Genomic DNA, 18,802 nt, shown 5'->3' with positions numbered 1-18,802 from the left:
CATGGCCAAGTGCCTGGTCGTTCTGGCCCACTCCTGCTGGTGCATCTGTAGGCTCTCTCAGAGGGCAAGTCTGCATTTGGGCTGCCCTGGAGTTAGTAAGCACAGTTCCTCTGTTTGGGGCATACACTTCTCCACCACTTTCAGGTTATAAATGGTGCTGCCTGGTGGCCCCATTCACATGCTCCCCTCTGTCTCCTGGGCCACCTCCTTGGGGGATCGGGCCCCAGGGCAACCAGCTAAGGACAGGATTAGAGAATGGTCTTTGACTGTCTGATCTCACGGTCCTGGAACTGTTGTTTCCAGAAGCTTCCTAGTCACCAATGCAAAACTAAAGCAGGCTGTGTGGATTGGGAACAGCTCATGCCAGCTCTGTGACAGCTCAAACTAGACACCCAAGGGCCTGGGGGACCCTACCCAGAGTTACTCAACTTGCTTGGTGAACTCAAACAAGATCCATCTCTTCCTCAGACCTCAGTCTTCCCATCTGAGATGTGAAAGGGTCCAGCGGGTGGTGATGTCCAGACAGCATCTCTCTCCTCAGCTGGGATGCTGGGTTGGGGCGTGTTGCTAGGCAACAATGTTTAATGTTTGTTTGGGGATTCTGCTGTGGAGTGGGGGCAGCTGGATGTGCTCCTGGCTTCTACTCCTTCTCCTGAGGCGTCAAGCCAGGGACCCACACAGGGCCAGATCCCCAATTCCAAAAGGGGAGTGGTAGCGAGGGGACACAGCAGCTCCAAGCTTCCAGTTGTCAAAATCTCTCTTAGCTCTCTGCCCACTCCCTAGGACCCTGCAGGACAGCCAGCCCACCCAGCGGTCTCCTTATGGGGGCTGACTAATGAGAACCAGTGGCTGAGCACAGACTGTCTGGGGGCCTGGTGTGGGGTCTCTGGCTCGGTGGAGCCTCAGAGCTCGTGCTGGTGGCCAGTCTGCTGCCTCCAAAGTCTGGCTGTCAACCTCCCACGACCAGTGGCTCCTTTTGTTAACCAAACATCAGACCCAAAGCTTTTGGTCACCACGCAGTGATGGGGACACACAGTGGCAGGCTCTGAGGGCCAGGTGCCCCTGTTCCTGGACCCGCTGAGTGGCATGGCAACAGAGCTTTTCACTCTGACCTCTGCTTTGCTAAATGTGGTGAAGGTGCCCGTGGGGACTCTGTCCTCAGGCCTGGCTGGGGAGTATCAAATAAGAAGGCACCCCAGCAGGAGCTCAGCTGTGTAGGCATATACGGGAAGCACACAACAGTTGGCAGCCATCACTGTCATCAACACCATCCCTGTCAGCATCACGAGCAGCCTGAATTTTCATTATCCGACGGCCACTGTGCAGGCCCCTTCTCCTGTCTCTCCCTTCCCCCTGTCTCTCAGACCATTCAGCCCCCTTGCCTCAGTTTCTCCAGCTCAGCATTTCCCCCTGTGACTTCCTGATGAGGGGTTGAGCCACTAGGCTGAAAGGTTCCCCATCCTTGGCTTAGAGATGCCCTGGCCCAACAGACAACGGCCGCACACACCAGCACACAGTAGGCATATGCTGAGAAGTGTGGACTGTGGACAGGGTAGCTTCTCCAGCCTCCAGCCCTACTGTGTGCTCCTTTGGTAAGGTAGAAAGTGCTACAGAATGACCTTTTATAGCCAGGGGCAGCAAGGTGGCCCCTGTGGCACTGGGAGGGACCAGAGCAGACAAAGGCCAAGACTCAACAGCCCAAGAGGAGGAACACAGACACTGTAGTCACCAGGCACCCAGGGACACTCCCATGGAATGAATAAATAACAAATAAGCGAGCCTAGGTCCTGGAACTTTAGCCTGCCTGGGAGTGTCTGGGGCAGCTCCATGGAAGGGCCGGAACCAGCGCCGTCCAGAGGGTAGCACCGCTGGATTGAGATTATGAGAGAGGGGACTGTGCAAGTGAAGGCAGGGAGGGAGTGTGTGCATGGACAGGGGGCAGCTGAAATCTGCTGTCAAATATTCATTTGCACCTACTGTGTGCTAAGGATTGGGATAGAGTAGGGACCTAGGCGCACCCGATTCCTACCAGACAATGTCAGCGGTCGCACGTATGATAAATACCCTAGTGGCTTTGGGGAACTGGTTGGACAGAGGTGCAGAGGAGCAAAGCAGGCAGGTGCGGGCTGTGGATGCTTCCCACCAGGTGTGCTTCCCACCAGGTGTGCTTCCCACCAGGTGTGCTTCCCACCAGGTGTACCTTGGTCCGTCCATCTGGGCAGATCAGGAGGCTGTTGGCCAGCCCCCTGCCTGGGGTAGGGAGAGTCAGTGGGCTCTTTGCAGGTCCCCCAGCCCAGCATTCTGACATGTGTGTATGCCTGGCCACGGACTGCAAGGCCCCAGCCAGATGGACATAATAAACAGGAAACTCCCCTTGAGTCCAAGTGCTCCCTTGGGTGCTGTGAGGAGCCATCTGGCTGCAGAGCCTTGACGAAGCCCTCCTATTGACGGAGTCCCCATCCCCAGCAGCTCGTGGCTTGAAGAGTCTGGCATCCTGTACACCTCCTCCCTTCCCTGGCCAGGGCTTCCCTCCTGAGCCTCTGGGAAGTTGCAGGGAGGGCTGTTGGGGGAAGGGCAGGTGGAAACTTCCTGGAATTCCCTTCCAAAACCTCCCAGTCATGTCCAGCCAGACCCAGACCCAGGACAGTGGCTTTACCTTTTCTCTGAGCCTAGTAGGAATTTCAAGCTGGATCACCATAAAGGCATTGCTCTGTACAGGGTCTGGTGATAAAGGGTGTGTCCCATTGGAGCCTCTGGCAGACAGGATCCTGGTGTCACAAGCTGGGTAGAGCCATGAGAGACCACAGGATGGGCTTGCCAGTGTAGGGCATGAAGGCAGCCTTCTTGGAGGAAGTGGTATCTGCATAAAGGAGGAGAACAGGTACATCCCAGCAGGCACAGAGCAGCAAGAGTGGGTTGAGCCTGAGCTCTGAGGGGTTTGACAGGGCCTGGGATGAGGATGATGAGGGAGGAGGGGATGCTTTGCATAGATCACTCCAGGCCATGGCAGTGTGCTTGAGTTTTGTCCCTGGCCACCTCGGCACCCAAGCAAGCACCCACTCTTCTGGGCAGACCAGGTGCCCTCAGCCCCTGCCAGTGTCAGTTTGCTTATCTGAACCATGGATCCGCAGTTCTTCATTTCTTCCTTATGATAGTAAGCATCCCACCCCACGACCGTGCCAACTTCTGCAGGAAATGACCTGTGATTGGTTATAAGAAAGAAAGGGTGCTGGGGGCCTGGAATGTAGATCAGTTGGTAGAGTGCTTGCTGTTGTACATGTCATCCAGAGCTGTGTACAATGCCTGCTGCGTACTCGGACAAGCTAGAAGGTTCTGGATAGAGGGGTTATCACTTCACTTCACCGATGGGTGGATAGAGGCAAAACCAGTGCTGACAGCCTGGGTGTGGTTGGAAACCATGCACCCTGGCAGCTGCATGGAGGGAGGGGGGGGGCTGCAGGGCTGGCTCCCAGGGATCCCGCCAGGGGCCCTGTGATACCATTTTGCAGAGGCAGATGCTTGGTCCCAGCAGCAAGGGGATGGCGAACCAGGCTGAAGGCCATCTGAAGAGCTCAGACCAGCTCTAGGTTGACAGTTGACCCTGGGGTCCTCCACCCCTGTTCTGGACACTTGTTCTTAGGCTAGTCAGGGTCACAGGCTGCAGCCGCCATCCCTTGGAGCCAACACATATGGAGTTGACATCATGTCTGCAGAGCCCCTTGGGGTCCATCCCAGCTGCTGGAGCCTGGCTAGGGTCCTGTAACCTTGGTGGGGAGGGACTGGTAAGGTGGGCCAGAGCTGAGGGAAGGTCTGCAAAGTTTCTTCTCATGGATCTCCAATGAGATGCCTCCGGACAGTAACTCCCCAAGAGACCCTGGGTTTGAGCTCAGGAGAGCCTGGGGATCAGACACTGAGGACTTAGGGCTAGTGGACTTTTCTCTGGAAGCAGAGGGACTCTAGCCTCCTGACAAACAGATGTGCTGAGGACAAGGGGCATTGCCATCAGCTGTAGTGTGGCATGGAGGGGAGTGTTGTGCCAGAGCCCCAGGGATGCAGGCCCATTTTATAGATGAGGAAATGGAAACTGGGAGAGGCAACAGTTTACGTCCTGGGTCACACAGCTAAGTAGACTGGGAGTGTGGACTGGGACCCACCCACCTCTCTACATGTGCTACACTGAGAGGGTCTGGCCTTGACTGTTGGAGGCAGGGCAAGGGCTGGAGTCAAGTCCTTCAGTCTGGGAAGGCTGCCTGGGGGAGGCAGCAGGATCCTTGGAGGTGGATCTTCAAGCCTTTCTCTGTCCAGGGTGGAATGAGATCTCACTGGTGTTCCTCCCTCCCACAGGCATGACCTCCTCCCATCAGGCTCCCTGCACCTGACACAGACCCAGGTGGGCGACAATGGCCACTATGAGTGCACGGCCAGCAACCCTGCAGGGGCCACGTCTCGCCACTACATCCTCAGGGTTCAAGGTAGGGCCACGTCTCGCCACTACATCCACAGGGTTGAAGGTAGGGGCCCACCGGAGGCTATCTCTCACTCCATCCATGGTCTCCATGCCCTGTCTGTCTCTACTTTCTCTCAGGCTCCACAGTGCCAGAGCAGGCATCCCTTTTCCTGTCTCTGGGTCTGGGGAGGCTGTTAAAGAGGCCCATGAAGAACAGGGCCCAGTGGGGACCATGAGCAGGGACATATAAGGAGCAGTGGTCCCAGGGCCTCTTGTCCACTTGGAGTCACACAACGTGGGAGCCCAGCTCTAGCTTTGCAGAGGCTCCTGGGGTTTAGGGTTCTTCCCACCAGGAGCGCCTGAGGCTCCGTAAAGAGACCCTTTCTAACCCACTCTGCTTCAGCAAGCTGCCCACCTGGAACAGGCCTGCTGACGTCTGTGGAGGCTCCAGTTTCTCAGGCACCACTGCAGCCCCGACTTTGTGGCCAAGGTCTAAATTTACACCCACTGTGAGATTGGTCCCCAGCACATTAGGGGTCCCTGGAATGGTCCCATTCAAAAGAAGTAATCCCATGCCAGTCACACACCAGCGCCCTGGGGAGACCCTAAGACAGGACCAAGCATGGCCCAGTTCACCTGTTACTCTCATGGGGCCCATGAGGGAAGGATGGAAAGATAATGAATGTTCCACATTGTTGATCATGACTTGAAATCCATGTTCAAAGTCTGTGCGTAATGGTGAACAGCTGCAAATGTTCACTCATCTGTGTCCTTCACACTCCAACTCGGTGGCTAGACACATCATCCGTCCTCACAGCCAAGCATCCCCAACCCTTCACAGATGCGTGCCAGCCCTGTCCACACCAGCATCCCATTTTACAGATAGATAGGCTGAGGTCTGGGCTGGGGGTGGAAAAAAAAGATTTGCCCTAGCAAGGGAGAGGAACGTGGGGGTGGAAGTGAAAGGCAGATCTGGAAACAGCGTAGCAGGGTTTGAATCTCAATGGACGTTGCTGCCAGCTTGCTGTGTGACCTTCGGCCAGTCATTTGATCTCTCTGAACCTTGTAAAGTGGGACCACAATCATGCCCAACCTGTAGTCAACAGAAGGGATACGTTAATAGTCATGTGCTTAGAATGGTGTAGACTGAGGTATGGCAAAGATGGTGGGTATGGCATAGTGGTCGTGGCATGGACGTCTCCATGCTCCTGCACCCCTTCCCAGCACTGCCAGGCAGCGGGTCATGGGCTAGTTTCCAACGCCTGGGCTTATCTTTGACTGTGTCTTTTTTTTTTTTTTTTTTTTTTGGTTTTTCGAGACAGGGTTTCTCTGTGTAGTTTTGGTGCCTTTCCTGGATCTCGCTCTGTAGACCAGGCTGGCCTCGAACTCACAAAAATACGCCTGCCTCTGCCTTCCGAGTGCTGGGATTAAAGGCGTGTGCCACCACCGCCCGGCGACTGTGTCTTAGAAACTGGGACAATGTCAGGGTTCCTCAGCTTGCCTGGTGGCCCAGAAGAGCAGTGTGGCCTGGGCTCTGTGGATATTCCTGGCCACACAGGCTGAGCCTTCTGGAGGCAGCCTGAACTCTCAGACACACGGACCCAGGGCTGTGATCTCCAACTCCTTGCATCCAGAAGAGGAGGCAAATCAGTATAAGCCTCAGTTTCCCCATCTTCAAACTGGGTGTGGCATTCTCCACCCTGCAGGAGGATTCACAGAGTGGAGTGTAGGAAAATACAAACAAAGCCCATAGGTGTGGCTGAGGGGGGCAATGGGAGTGGGTGCTACCTCACCCCTCTGTCAAGGGAAACTGAGGCTCAGCTGGTGCCAAGTACCACAGTGTAGGCAGGGAACAGAGCTGGGATTATGTAGCTACTCAGAGTGCCGCTCCAACCTGGCTGGGCCATTCTGAGTCAGTCCTGACTTCAGTGCCTCAGTTTCCCCATATGCCCACTGGGGTAGACCAGATGGCACTTCTCAAGTGGCACAGGGCACATTGGTAGAGGTAGGGGATAAATGCATTGAGTGCATTCAGGTGTCCAGGTAGACGCTGGATTCTGCTCTTTCGGGGTGTGGGGAAGGCTACATGGTCCATAGCTCTTCCTTGGGCAATGAGGAATGTTTGCCTTAGGTCTCCCCATCCCCTGTGATGATTTTGCTGCTTGCTGGTAACAGGGTTGTAGCATGTGCTGGGGCTCTGGGACCCCTAACTTGGTAGCCTACCTTGATGCCCATCCCTGGAACCCTGCCAGTTCCCCCTCAGGTGCAGCCTGGCCCTCGGGTCCTGAAGGTGCTGGCGGGGGAAGCCCTTGATTTGAACTGTGTGGCCGAGGGCAACCCAGAACCCCAGCTGAACTGGTTCAAGGATGGGAAGGCCCTGAGGGGTGAGGGACCCCAGGGCTCCGTCCACTTTGCTGCTGTCCAGACCTCTGATGCCGGGCTGTACCGCTGTGAAGCCTCCAGCAGCGCCGGCACCGACAGCTGGAACCTGGAGCTCCGTGTGCTGGGTAAGTCCCCGAGCCCCGAATGGGACCACCGCACCTTACCTCCCGCTGCCACCGCCCACACCTCTGAGGTCCAGTTCTGAGCAGTAGGTCCTCAGAGGCACCGTGCAGCCTCCCTGATTTGCACAGATGACCTGTGGCCTGTGACCCTAGGGGCCTTCTGTGAAGTCCCCGTGAGACTGTGGTCAGGGATCAGGTGTCTGGCTCAGCTCTCTCGTTTTCCACATGGACAACTCAGGCCATTTTTTCACCTGCAAGGTGATCCAGTAATAGGCAAGGCCACAGAATATTCTGGATCAATACTAACATTTTCACTGTTGGGAACTGGAAGCAAGATACTGTTAGAAGGACACTGCCATGACCCTACTTACTATACCTCTTGCATTTGAGGCACAGGCCCAGCCTCTGATGCTGGCCTCCCTGGGAGGCTGGGGACTGGGGTTCTGGGAGGAGACCCCCGTCCTCCCAGCTCCTGCTGGAAGGGAATGCTAGACCCGAGGGTTATGGACATGGCCTCGCTACCTCCCACAGAGCCACCACACTGGGGGGTCGACGAGACCAGAGGCCTGCTGGAGCGAGCGGCTGGAGAGAATGCCAGTCTGCCGTGCCCTGCCCGAGGTGAGGCTGAGCCCAGGGTGGGGCTAGGAAAGCAAGGCCTGGCCTGGGTTCCAGGAACTTCGCCACCATATATGGTGACCTCCTTGGGTTATGGGGGTTATGGAATCACAATGACAATTCTATAGGATGGATATTGCCATTAGTTTCTGTTAGGGATGTCCTGTCCCAAAGAGGTTAAGCAATTTACGTAAGGACACACAGCCAGTATGTGACTCAGTATGGTCTGGTTTGACCTCCAGTCAGCCTGCCTGTGCATCCCCATAGTCCTCAGAGTCTGGGAAAGTGACCGCCGTGGCTAAGGGCAGCTCTTGGGACCTTTTGAATTGAGACTGTGGGGTTACCATGTTTCCCCATACTTCCTCACAGTGGTCCCAAGCAATCCAGCCTTTTCTGGGTTTGCTTTGGGGTGGCAATGCAGTTGAGGGTCCAGCTTGCCACCTCAGGGTCAGCTGTCCAGGCAGATCCAGCTTTGTCCTGGATATTTACATTCCTCTTGAGCCACAGGCCCTCATTTGCATGGCGGGGGCACATCCCGCCCTCGCAGTGACTCTGTGGTGAGGTCTCAAGGCAGGAAGTGTGAGTCATAGCTCCCAGACCCATGTCTGGCACTCAGGAGGTGAAGCATGTTCCACACCACCCACCAGACCTCACTGTCCCAGTGACCCACCTTTTTGGTCTTGTCTGTGACTGGTGGGTGAAAAGATCCATCTCCATCATTCTTGGTCAGTGTTGCCCCAGGCTGAGAATCTGTGGAGGTGGGTAAAGAAGCCAGAAGGAGCCTGCAAAGCATCCCCTGGCCTCAGCAACGCCATCTCCAGCAGCAGGATACCAGTGAGATCCCTAAACAGCACTAAGGAGGCAGGCAGGAGGGGGGCTCAGGAGCAGGTGCCTAAGTGGGAACTGGGAGTCTCGATCATAGTGCCACCTAGTGTTGCACTCTAGAAACAGCAGGCAGTAACAGCCATGGGCAAGCCACCAAACTGAACTTACTACTTTCAAGTTGTCCCACAGCGTGGTCCACTCGTCTCTCCCACATTCATCCTTGAACCATCAGAGCCAGACTTTGGTGTCACCAGCCTCACCCAAGGCCCTCTGTAAGGCATCCTTTCTGGGCTGGTCCACCCCTTTTCCCAAGAGTGGAGAGCAGTGGGCTCTGGGTCTGAGTGCTAAAGGGCAGAGCACTGGAGCCAGGCCCAGGGAAGCCCTTGGGATATTCAGGGGCATCATCACCTCTCCTCCCGCGCTGCGGTGTGTGGCCAGAGTGTGGCTGCCCCAAGTTTGGTCACGCTGTGAAGGGAAGGACAGGACAGGTAGAGTCAACATCGCCCACTGCCTGTGCCCAGCTCCAGTGGCACAGTGGAGCATGCTGAGCACAGAAAGCTGTTCATTCACACAGTTCCCAGTATGTGGCTGTGCTGGTGGCTTGGGCACAGCAGGGAACAATAAAGACCCTGATCCTCATGGGGGAAGACACTGAGCAAGAAAAGCTAGTTGACAGAGTGCTCTGTGGAATGTTTGAAAGTCGGAGCTGGCAGGGAGAGGAGAGCTCAGGGCTGGCAGTGGGTGTGTGGGAGGGATACCCGGGGCCTCCCTGAGAATCAGAAAATGGGTTTGTCCATGTACCTATGGATGCTCAATATTCTGTGGGGACAGGGGACAAATACTGCCTATCTGAGAGCACTCCTCCTCCTGACCTGGGGGTGACACAGAGCCTGAGACCACCCCCCCATGAAGGTCAGCGGCACGTGCAGAGGGGTCACATGAGGGGACAGTGCTGGCATGGGGGGGCAGTGTCCGATATTTTGCCTGACAATTCTGCATACCCTGCCAGGGACACCAAAGCCACAAATCACATGGCGGAGGGGCCCATCCTCAGAGCCCCTGAATGGCCGGGCAGGTGTGGCAGTGCTGGATGAAGGGTCCCTGTTCCTGTCCTCAGTCTCGCTTGCGGACAGTGGAGAGTATGAATGCCAGGCCACCAATGAGGTGGGCTCTGCATCCAGGAGAGCCAAGCTGGTGGTCTACGGTAAGCTGAGGCCCTAGAGATGGAGGCTGGGGACAGGCTTGTATCCATCTTCCACATGGGATCCAAAATGATGCCCAGACCCCAAGGCCCAAAAGCTTCCTCCAAGGGACACATGAACACGTGATCTCTGCCTCCCAGAGGCCAGGAAAGACTGGGGCTTGAGGGTTGCACAGGGCACCCCATTTCACCAGGTACATCTATAGGGACAGTGTAGGCCTCTGAGATGAGTCAGCAGGTCAAGATCTGAGGCGAGAGCGCACTCAGTAAGCCTCTTGCTGTGCAACCCTGAGGACCGGAGTTTCGCACCAGGCCTTTTCTTTTGGGCCACCACCCCAAGAGCTCCTACCCCTGCAGACAGGCTGCCCAGTGCAGAGTTGGGGGCCTCCGACTAGCTGGGTCTCCACAAGGGCAGGACAGGCTGGGAGCACTCCCTGCTGCCGGGGTGAGCCAGACCTCTCAGGTTGAATAGCACTCCTAGCCACCTTGTGTCCCCAGTTTGTCAAAGAATGTCTTCCCTGAGAGGTTGGCACACCTGGGCCGACCTTTAGCGACTCCCGCTCAGGGCCTCCCCGGATGTGACACCTGGTTGCAGGTAGAACCGGATGTGTCCAGGAATCCCGCCTCTCAGACTGGGTGTCTGCGTATGGGATCTGTTCGCAGTGGGGGAGGGGCTGTTCTGGACCCGGTGTGACGCTGCTGTGACCATGTGGGATGTGTAGTTGCCCGTGTGGTCAGATCAGGGACCAGGGTAGATGAAAGCAGATGGGTCTTCAGGGGTCCCAGGGACAGGCTGGTGACAGGCCTGAGGACCTGGGCATGGAGCAGGATGTGGGTCGCCTGTCTTAGCTAACAAGATCGGCCAAAGTGGGAGTCACTCTCTGCTTCTCCTTGCTCCCCAAGTGCCCCCCAGCATCCGGGAAGAAGGGCGCGTGACCAACGTGTCCGGCCTGGCTGGGCAGCCTCTGACGCTGGAGTGTGACACAAAGGGCTTCCCAGCCCCCGAGGTGGTGTGGCTCAAGGAGGGGCAGCTGGTGGGTGTCTCCAGAGGAGGTTGGCATGGGGGGGCTTCTATGTGTGGCATGTCTTTGGGGATGCCTGGGTGCAGGGGCAGCGGGGTCCTGAAAGGACTTCCTGAGAATCCTCTTGGTGGATTGAGACCTCTGGGCTCTGGCCACCACACAGCTCCACCGGCCTCTGTTCCCTCATTGATCATATTCTCCCTCTGGCCCCTTGTCCTCAGATCCCAGAGGCTGGTGACCATCGCCTCCTGGATGGTGCCCGGTCCCTCCACTTCCCCAGGATCCAAGAGAGTGACTCTGGCCTCTACACCTGCCGGGCTGAGAACCAGGGGGGCAGCGCCCAGAGGGACTTCAATCTTGCTGTGTTCAGTGAGTGAGGACCGTGTCCCGAACTCCCAAGCATGTGTCAGCAGAGAGCAAGATGCACAGAGGGGCCGCCACAGACCTAGACCCTATCCTCAGGAGCCTACAGAGCATACCACCCAGGGGACAGTCACGTGGTTAACAGCAGTGACTACCAGGCAGTCTTAGTTGTCACAATATCTGACGAAAGTCATTTAAGGGGCAAAGGGCTTATCTGGGCCCACAGTTCAAAGGTAGAGTCCACCATGATGATGGGGGTGTCACAGCAGCGAGCGTGAGGCGGCTGGTCCATCACATGCACAGTCAGGAAGCAGACAGAGATGAATGCTGGTACTCAGCTCACTTTCTACTTTTTATGCAGCCCAGGACCCCAGCCTGTGAGGAGGTGCCACCCACATTTAGGGTGTGTCTTCCTACCTCAATTAACCCAATCCAGAAAATCCCTCACAGACACAGAGATTTGTTTCCAAATCAGTGTGTTCTAAATCTCATCTAGTTGGCAAGATCAACCGCCACACAATGGTGCCGCACAGTGGCAGTCCATGCTGCTGATAACTCAGGGCAAGGGCTCATCCAGCAGTGTCGGGGAGCTTCTCACGTGGGTAGGGTGTGTAGGCCAGGGGACCTTCATGGACAAAGGTCCTGTGGTCAGCCGGGGATGTGGAGTCTGAGCCGTTGCCTCTTTACCTCCCTCCCCACCCCCAGTCCCTCCTTCCTTGCTGGGAGCTGGGACCCGCTCAGGAGGTGCTGGGCCTGGCTGGTGCTGATGTGGAATTGGAGTGTCAGACCTCAGGGGTCCCCACACCCCAGGTGGAGTGGACCAAGGATGGGCAGTGAGTGACCCTCTCTGTGGATTATGTGGGGCTAGGGTGGGGGTGGGGAAGCCTGAGCATGCCCAATGGGTGTGGTGTGTGCCACCCAGCATCGGGTGGAGGGCTGTCGGTGTCAGCAGTGGGTGATTGCCAGGAGACCCTGCTCTCACTCTGGTAAAATCTTGCCTTGGCTATCAACTCTAATTTCTCTAATTCCGGGAATCAGAGGCCCATGGAAAAACTATATAATGTACAATTAACTATTTAAAAGCAGCTGTTGAATTCACAGGACTATACAACTGTGGCCACCATCTAATTCCAGCACACTCTATCATCCCCCAAACCCGAAAACTCCTGTGAGCAGAGTCAGACGATGCATGGTCTTGCCATCTGGTCCTTCATTTAGCAGAGTGTTTTGGAGATGTGATCCCTTTGCAGCCAGTGTCAGGAACTCGCTTCTTTTTAGGGCTGACTAATACTCCACAGAATGGAGGCCCACATACTGTCCGTCCTCTCATGGGTGTCCGGGGAGCGCATTCTTATCATAAGCTGCAGTCCCTCTGAGCAGCTACCCTGCAGATACCCTGGCCTGACCAATGGCTTCTCTCCAGGTCCATCCTGCCAGGGGACCCTCACACCCTGCTCCAGGAGGATGGCCAGGTTCTCAGAATTATCAGCAGTCACCTGGGTGACGAAGGGCGGTACCAGTGTGTTGCCTTCAGCCCAGCCGGCCAGCAGGCCAAGGATTTTCAGCTCAGCATCTACTGTGAGTTCGGTGCCTCGTGGGCCCTCCCGATGCTACCTGGGAGGGGAGGCAAGGGCATTAACAGGAGCCAAGGGCACGTGGGCCCACATTTCCCCCAAACTACCACTTCACACACTCACTGCTTCTAATGTGTGCTGGATGATGATTTATTTGATTTCCCCCTTACATCAGTTGCTCTTGTTTACATGGGAACAATAATAAGGCAATTTAGTGTTTCAGTGTAATTGGGAAGCCAGTGTCAGCTGGAAGGAACAGGAAGAACTGGTACACCCAGGGCCTGGGGCGTGGCTCAGTGGGGGAATCCCTTGCCTGGCATGTAGGAAGCCCTGACGACTACAGAACAGCACCAACAAACACGTCCAGAGAGCTGCCCTAAGCTAAGCAGTGGGCACTTAGCCTACATCTGTGCTCTGTGCTAACAACGGGCTTGAGGGTTTGGGGAGAAGGCTCAGCTGGAAAAACACTTGCTCCATGAGCATGTGAACCTGAGTTTGAAAACCCAGCACTCATGTAAAAATCCAGACATGGTGGCCACATGCCTGTGCTGTGTGGATGGTCACACCTCCAGGATGGTCACCTCACCTGGACCGTCACTGGGGAGCACTGGGGAGGCCGAGACGAATAGACTCTTGGGGCTTTCTGGCCAGCTAGTCTAGGCGAACTGATAAGGTCCAGATTCAGTGTCACAGAAAGTAAGGGGCAGAGTCTAATAGAGGAAGACACCGGATGTCAACTCTGACCTTTGTGTGTGTGCACCCACATGCACGTGTTCACACCCATTTGAACGTGTGTGTGTGTGTGTGTGTGTGTGTGTGTGTGTGTGTGTGTGTATACAACATCTCCACATCCTCATACCCAAATAAACAAATAAAATCTTTTGGGGGTGGTTCTCTGTGTAGCCTGTCCTGGATCTCACTCTGTAGCCCAGGCTGGCCTCGAACTCACAGAGATCTGCCTGGCTCTGCCTCCCGAGTGCTGGGATTAAAGGCGTGCGCCACCACGGCCCAGCAAAAAATAAATCTTCAAATGAGAGTTGAGTAGAAGGGGATGGACAGGCTGGTGACACGGTGGCCTCCGATGGAGACTTTTCTCACTGCCATCAAGGGACATAGTTAGGAGGGCATGGTTCTGGGAGGCAGGGTGATATCACGCTGTATCCATGTGCCTCGGCCATCATCCTGGGTACCAGTTGTGAGTGCCCTGCCCTAGGGGAAGCCCTGATCAAGTTCCTCCACAGATGGGGACCCCGAGACCCAGAGAGGGGACAGGACCTACCCCAGGTCATACAGTGAGTTAGAGGCACTGTGGTCCCTCTCCCCACCTGCACCATCCCTACCCATAGTGACTGGGCTTGCGTCCCACACCGGCATGTCCCTGAACTGGCCTCTTCTGTCTGTGTCCCAAACCCTTCCCCTAGCCCTCATGCCTGCCAGTCCTTAGAGTAGAAGCCTGTACTGTGTGCATGCCATTCAAGGGACACCAGGGACTGACTCGGTTAATCTGTGATCACCCTCATGTTCCTCTCTGTCCCCAGCACCTCCCACTATCTGGGGCTCTAATGAGACGGGGGAGGTGACCGTCCTGGAGGGCCACACAGCGCAGCTCCTTTGTGAGGCCCGAGGAGTGCCAGCCCCTGACATCGTCTGGCACAAGGATGGGACCCTGCTGGCCTCCAGCCCAGAAGTGGTTTACAGCAAGGGTGGCCGGCAGCTACAGCTGGTGAAGGCCCAGCGATCCGACGCTGGCCTCTATACCTGCCAGGCCAGCAACCCTGCAGGGCTCACCAAGAAATCCACCAGGCTGGAGGTTTATGGTGAGCAGCCAGGGGGCTTGCAGCTGTGAGCAGCTGGTGTGGACAGTGTGAGGGGACCTCTGCCTGTCCCTGAAGGTCAATGAGGGGTGGGCCCTTTGAGTATTCAAAGACAAATGAAGTGATTCAAGTATGGGGTTCATTTCAGCCTTCTGCCTTTCCTTTCCTGCGCAGATGAGGAAACTGAGTCAGAGGCAGGGCGTAGGTGGGAGTCAATGCAGAGTCTAACTCCCCCTGGAGGACTGTGGGACTCCCCTCCCCACTAAACTTCCCAGAGTAGCATGAAGATCCCCGCTTAAACTGTGTGTAGCTTAGGACTTAGAGCAAGGCCCGGGACCTGTGGCGGATGTACAGTAGAACCATCTGCCAAAAGCATTTGGCCTCCTGTGTTCCCATGGGATGAAGAAGCTTGCCAGCTCATACCTCAGGGACGCATGGGCCCTGTCCCTCCCTGGGAGGGTCTGATGTCACATCTATGAATTGGCAATCATGAACAGTGGGTTCGGAAAAGTGGGGAACACTTGCCGGATGGTGGTGGCACACACCTTTAATCCCAGCACTCAGGAGACAGAGGCAGGTGGATCTCTGTGAATTTGAGGCGAGCCTGGTCTACAGAGTGAGTTCTAGGACAATTGTTACATGGTGAAGCCCTTTCTCAAAAAAAAAAAAAAAAAAAGGAAGGAAGGAAGGAAGGAAGGGAGGGAGGGAGGGAGGGAGGGAGGGAGGGAGGGAGGGAAGGAAGGAAGGAAGGAAGGAAGGAAGGAAGGAAGGAAGGAAGGAAGGAAGGAAGAAAGGAAAAATAGGGAGCACTCTTGAGAAAGGATTAGGGTGAGCCTGGGTAAGGCAGAGCAAGGTGCTCTGGGGAGTCAGGGAACAGCCTGAGGGTTAACAGGAGTCATTTGGCCCCTGGTGAAGAGTCGGCAAGGGAGCTTTGACCACATTGGTGCAAAGAGCTTGGTTGCTGGAGTCTGGAGGCGGTGAGCTGAGGAAAGGGTGGGGCCCACTGCAGCACCTGCCACCAGGGACTCCGTGAGGCTCCGACACCTCTGGAGTAGAATGAAAACTGCATGTCCATCATCTTCTCCAAGAACCTCGGGGCCCTAATGAGGTTTGAAGCATCATGAAGTTCATAATGGCACAGGGTCATCTGCTGGTGATCCTATCTGCTCTGCAACTCGGGGCCCAAGGGATGTGGCTCCCAATACACCCCTTGGGCTTGGCTGCAATGATCTCTGAGTATACTTCAAGTGTCAGGAGCCCCCAGATTGTACCATCTTGGCTCAGATCTGCGTTAGCCATCTGCTGTCTCTCTCTAGGAGTGAGGAGACTTCCAGGGATAGTGGCCTAGTCTGGAGTCGTGGAGACCCATCCCTGTTCAGTAGACAAGCTGGTGTTCTCCTGATGACAAGCTTTCCGGGTGTAGTGGGAGCAGAAGAGATATAAGCAGGGGCAGGGGAGGGGCCTCCAGGAACTGCGATAGATGAGCTTCTTCCAGCAAGGGTCTGAGAGAGGCTGGCTGGAAGAGACTATGTCTGAGCAAGATCCAGCTAATAGAATGAGGCTGGGGAGCATAGCTACAACCATTGATCCCCGAGACAGCCCTGTCTCTTCCCTAGTTTCACCTACCATTGAGGGTGCTGATGGAGGGCCGTACCTGGTGCAGGCCATGGCTGGGAAGCCCGTGGCACTGGAGTGTGTGGCCAGAGGCCATCCACCCCCCACCATCTCCTGGCAGCATGAAGGGCTGCCATTGGTGGACAGCAACGGGACCTGGCTGGAGGCAGGTGGTGTCCTGCAGCTGGAGAACCCAGGAGAGGCATCTGGTGGTCTCTACAGCTGCGTGGCCAGCAGCCCTGCCGGAGAGGCTGTGCTACAGTACTCGGTGGAGGTGCAGGGTAAGCCATCTGTGGATAGGTCCCCTCCTGTGCCCACTCCATGCTTAGCCCCAGAGGAGGTGGAGGGTGGCAGAGAACTATATGTGCCCTCTCCCTGTGTGCCACAGGTGAACAGTGAGACCTGGTTTGGGAAGACGTGGTGGGAGAGTCAAGGTTGAGTTAGGGGGCTTTGATCCTCACTCCTTCCCACAGCCCTGGACTGCCCAGGAAGGATGGTGCTCTGCCCTCTGTCCACAGGATGGGCATGCCCAAGAGCCTATCTGAGCCCCCAACCTGGGAGTGGGTTCGAGTCCTGCTCAGCTGACACTCATTTTCTATCTTCCCAGACGAGACTCTCTGTGGCCCTCTGTGACATAAGATAGAGAGCAGACTACAAGGCAGACAGGGCCCCAGGTCCTTAGTCTATCTGAGGACAGACAAGAGATAAATGGTCTCTGGGGAGGCCATAGAGCCCCTCTTATGGCCTTCCGTGGCCCTGGAAGGTCTCCTGGGGGAGCACTTGAGGGGAGACTAGAAGGCTGTGAGGACTGGGGCCTTGGGAGCACTTAAGGCCAGGATGAGCTCCAACCATTCAGCAGCATGTCCTGCCCACAGTGCCCCCACAGCTGCTGGTGGCTGAAGGCATGAGCCAGGTGACTGCCATCGTGGGACAGTCTCTAGATCTTCCATGCCAGGCATCAGGGTCTCCGGTGCCTACCATCCAGTATGTATAGAACTGGCCAGGGTGGGGGCAGGCAGAATGTGGGTTGTGGGGAAGAGAGGGTGACAGGGAAGCCATTCCTGCTCCTAGGGATGTAAATGTGGTCATGAAGCCATGGGAGGGAGGTTTCAAGGTGACCTTACCCCCTCTCCATCTACCAGGTGGTTGCAGAACGGCCGCCCGGCCGAGGAGCTTGCTGGAGTGCAGCTGGCCTCACAGGGGACTATATTGCGCATCAGCCACGTGGAGCTGGGCCACTCGGGCCTCTTTGCCTGTCAGGCCACCAATGAGGCAGGGACATCTGGGGCTGAGGTGGAGGTCTCTGTGCATGGTGAGCGGGTATCTGGGGCTCTGGGACAGTGGGCAACCTGAAATGATGGGAGTAGGGGAGCTGGAGGCCACAGCAGGCCTGGGAATGACATGGGACCTGTCTCCTCTGTGTAGACTTCTAGGCTGGACTTCCAAAGACGTGGGTGGGAGAGGCTTGTCTTAGCTGCTCCTCATACTTCTCATCTATCCCAGCCCCTGCCTCTGCTCACTCTCATCCTGATGAGCACATCTAACTGTATCTAAATCTTTGATAAGTGCCATGATCTCTCTTCTGAGTTTGCCTAGCTCCTGTTTTTCAGGTCTGCTCTTTCTTCCAAGAAGCCTTCTTAATTGCACCACACTTTATCCTCACTGTTCAGTCTCTCATGGCTACTGCCTACCATCCTACTTCTCTGGAGTGGCCTGGGTAACTGCCCTTCTCCACACCAGCTCTGAGACCTCCAAAAGGACAGCATGGTGGTCTCTTTTATTTTATGTGGGGCCTACATCAGTTATGGTCATAGAATGGACACTTAATACTCTTATGGACACATGTGGATAAGTGGATGGATGAATAGAATGGATAACTGGATGGATGGCTGATTGGATGCATGGATAGGCAGTTAGGCAGGTAGCAAGATGGATGGATGGATAGTTAAGTTGCTGAATGCTTGGGCTAGATGGATGGGGAAGTGGATGAGTAGGTAGATGAATGGATGGACAAGTACATGAATGGATAGGTATATGGATGAGTATGTGGATAGATAGATGGATGCATCAGTGGATATATGGATAGATAGATGAATGGATTGATGGGTGGAGGGTGTGTGGATGGATGGATGGATGGATATGTGGTTGGATGAATGGATGGGTGGATGTGTGGGTGGATGGGTAGATGCATAGGTGGACAGATGAATGGATGGACGTATAGATGTATGTATGTATGTATGTATGTATGTATGGATGGATGGATGGATGGATGTAGAGATGGACCTATAGATGCATGGATTGGGAGAACTTCCAAAGGAAAAGCACTGCTGTGTTGGCTCTCTGTGGGGAGTTCCTTCCCTTACCCAGATGTTTGAGGAGCAGGGGTTCTAGAAGCCATTCCTTTGGCCAGACCTTCAAAGCCACACTTTGATTTGCAGCCATTTAAGGAGTTACTGGGTACCCACTACAGGCCTCTTGAGCCTGACTCGGGCTCTCTCCATCTCTCCTGCCCAGAACTCCCATCAGTGCACATCATGGGGGGTGAGAACCTCACAGCCCCGTTCCTGCAGCCTGTAACCCTCCAGTGTGTAGGGACTGGAGTGCCTACCCCGAGCATCCGCTGGTGGAAGGATGGTGTGGCCATGGCAACCACAGGGGGCAGACTTCAGGTACAGTTAGAGACCCAGGGCTGGCTGTCAGATAGCAACTCTGTGAAGGTCCTGGAGATCCTGAGCTGAGTCTTTGCAGATGGGTGGAACAGCAGAGCCCCCTCAGCATGTGCATACTGAATAGGCCCTTGGGTGCTACACCTGGGGAATGGAG

General features: G+C 55.6%; 1 protein-coding gene across 1 annotated transcript in view; it reads left to right on the top strand.

Moving 5' to 3' along the window:
- Positions 1-18,802, top strand: part of Hmcn2 (hemicentin 2) — a 132,750-nt gene that overhangs the window by 41,587 nt on the left and 72,361 nt on the right. The window contains 14 exon segments of the mRNA XM_052724421.1: positions 4,345-4,472; positions 6,700-6,954; positions 7,483-7,569; positions 9,401-9,595; positions 10,496-10,626; positions 10,836-10,983; positions 11,683-11,711; positions 11,713-11,810; positions 12,401-12,555; positions 14,090-14,368; positions 15,982-16,260; positions 16,855-16,963; positions 17,122-17,291; positions 18,494-18,648. Of these exon segments, the coding sequence (XP_052580381.1) occupies positions 4,345-4,472; positions 6,700-6,954; positions 7,483-7,569; positions 9,401-9,595; positions 10,496-10,626; positions 10,836-10,983; positions 11,683-11,711; positions 11,713-11,810; positions 12,401-12,555; positions 14,090-14,368; positions 15,982-16,260; positions 16,855-16,963; positions 17,122-17,291; positions 18,494-18,648 (2,218 nt within the window).

Source organism: Peromyscus californicus, unplaced genomic scaffold, assembly GCF_007827085.1.
Source record: "Peromyscus californicus insignis strain IS unplaced genomic scaffold, ASM782708v3 Scaffold_7__1_contigs__length_154581171, whole genome shotgun sequence".
Taxonomy (NCBI): domain Eukaryota; kingdom Metazoa; phylum Chordata; class Mammalia; order Rodentia; family Cricetidae; genus Peromyscus; species Peromyscus californicus.
Note: the sequence above shows the minus strand (reverse complement) of the source record. Positions and strands in the feature narration are given on the sequence as shown.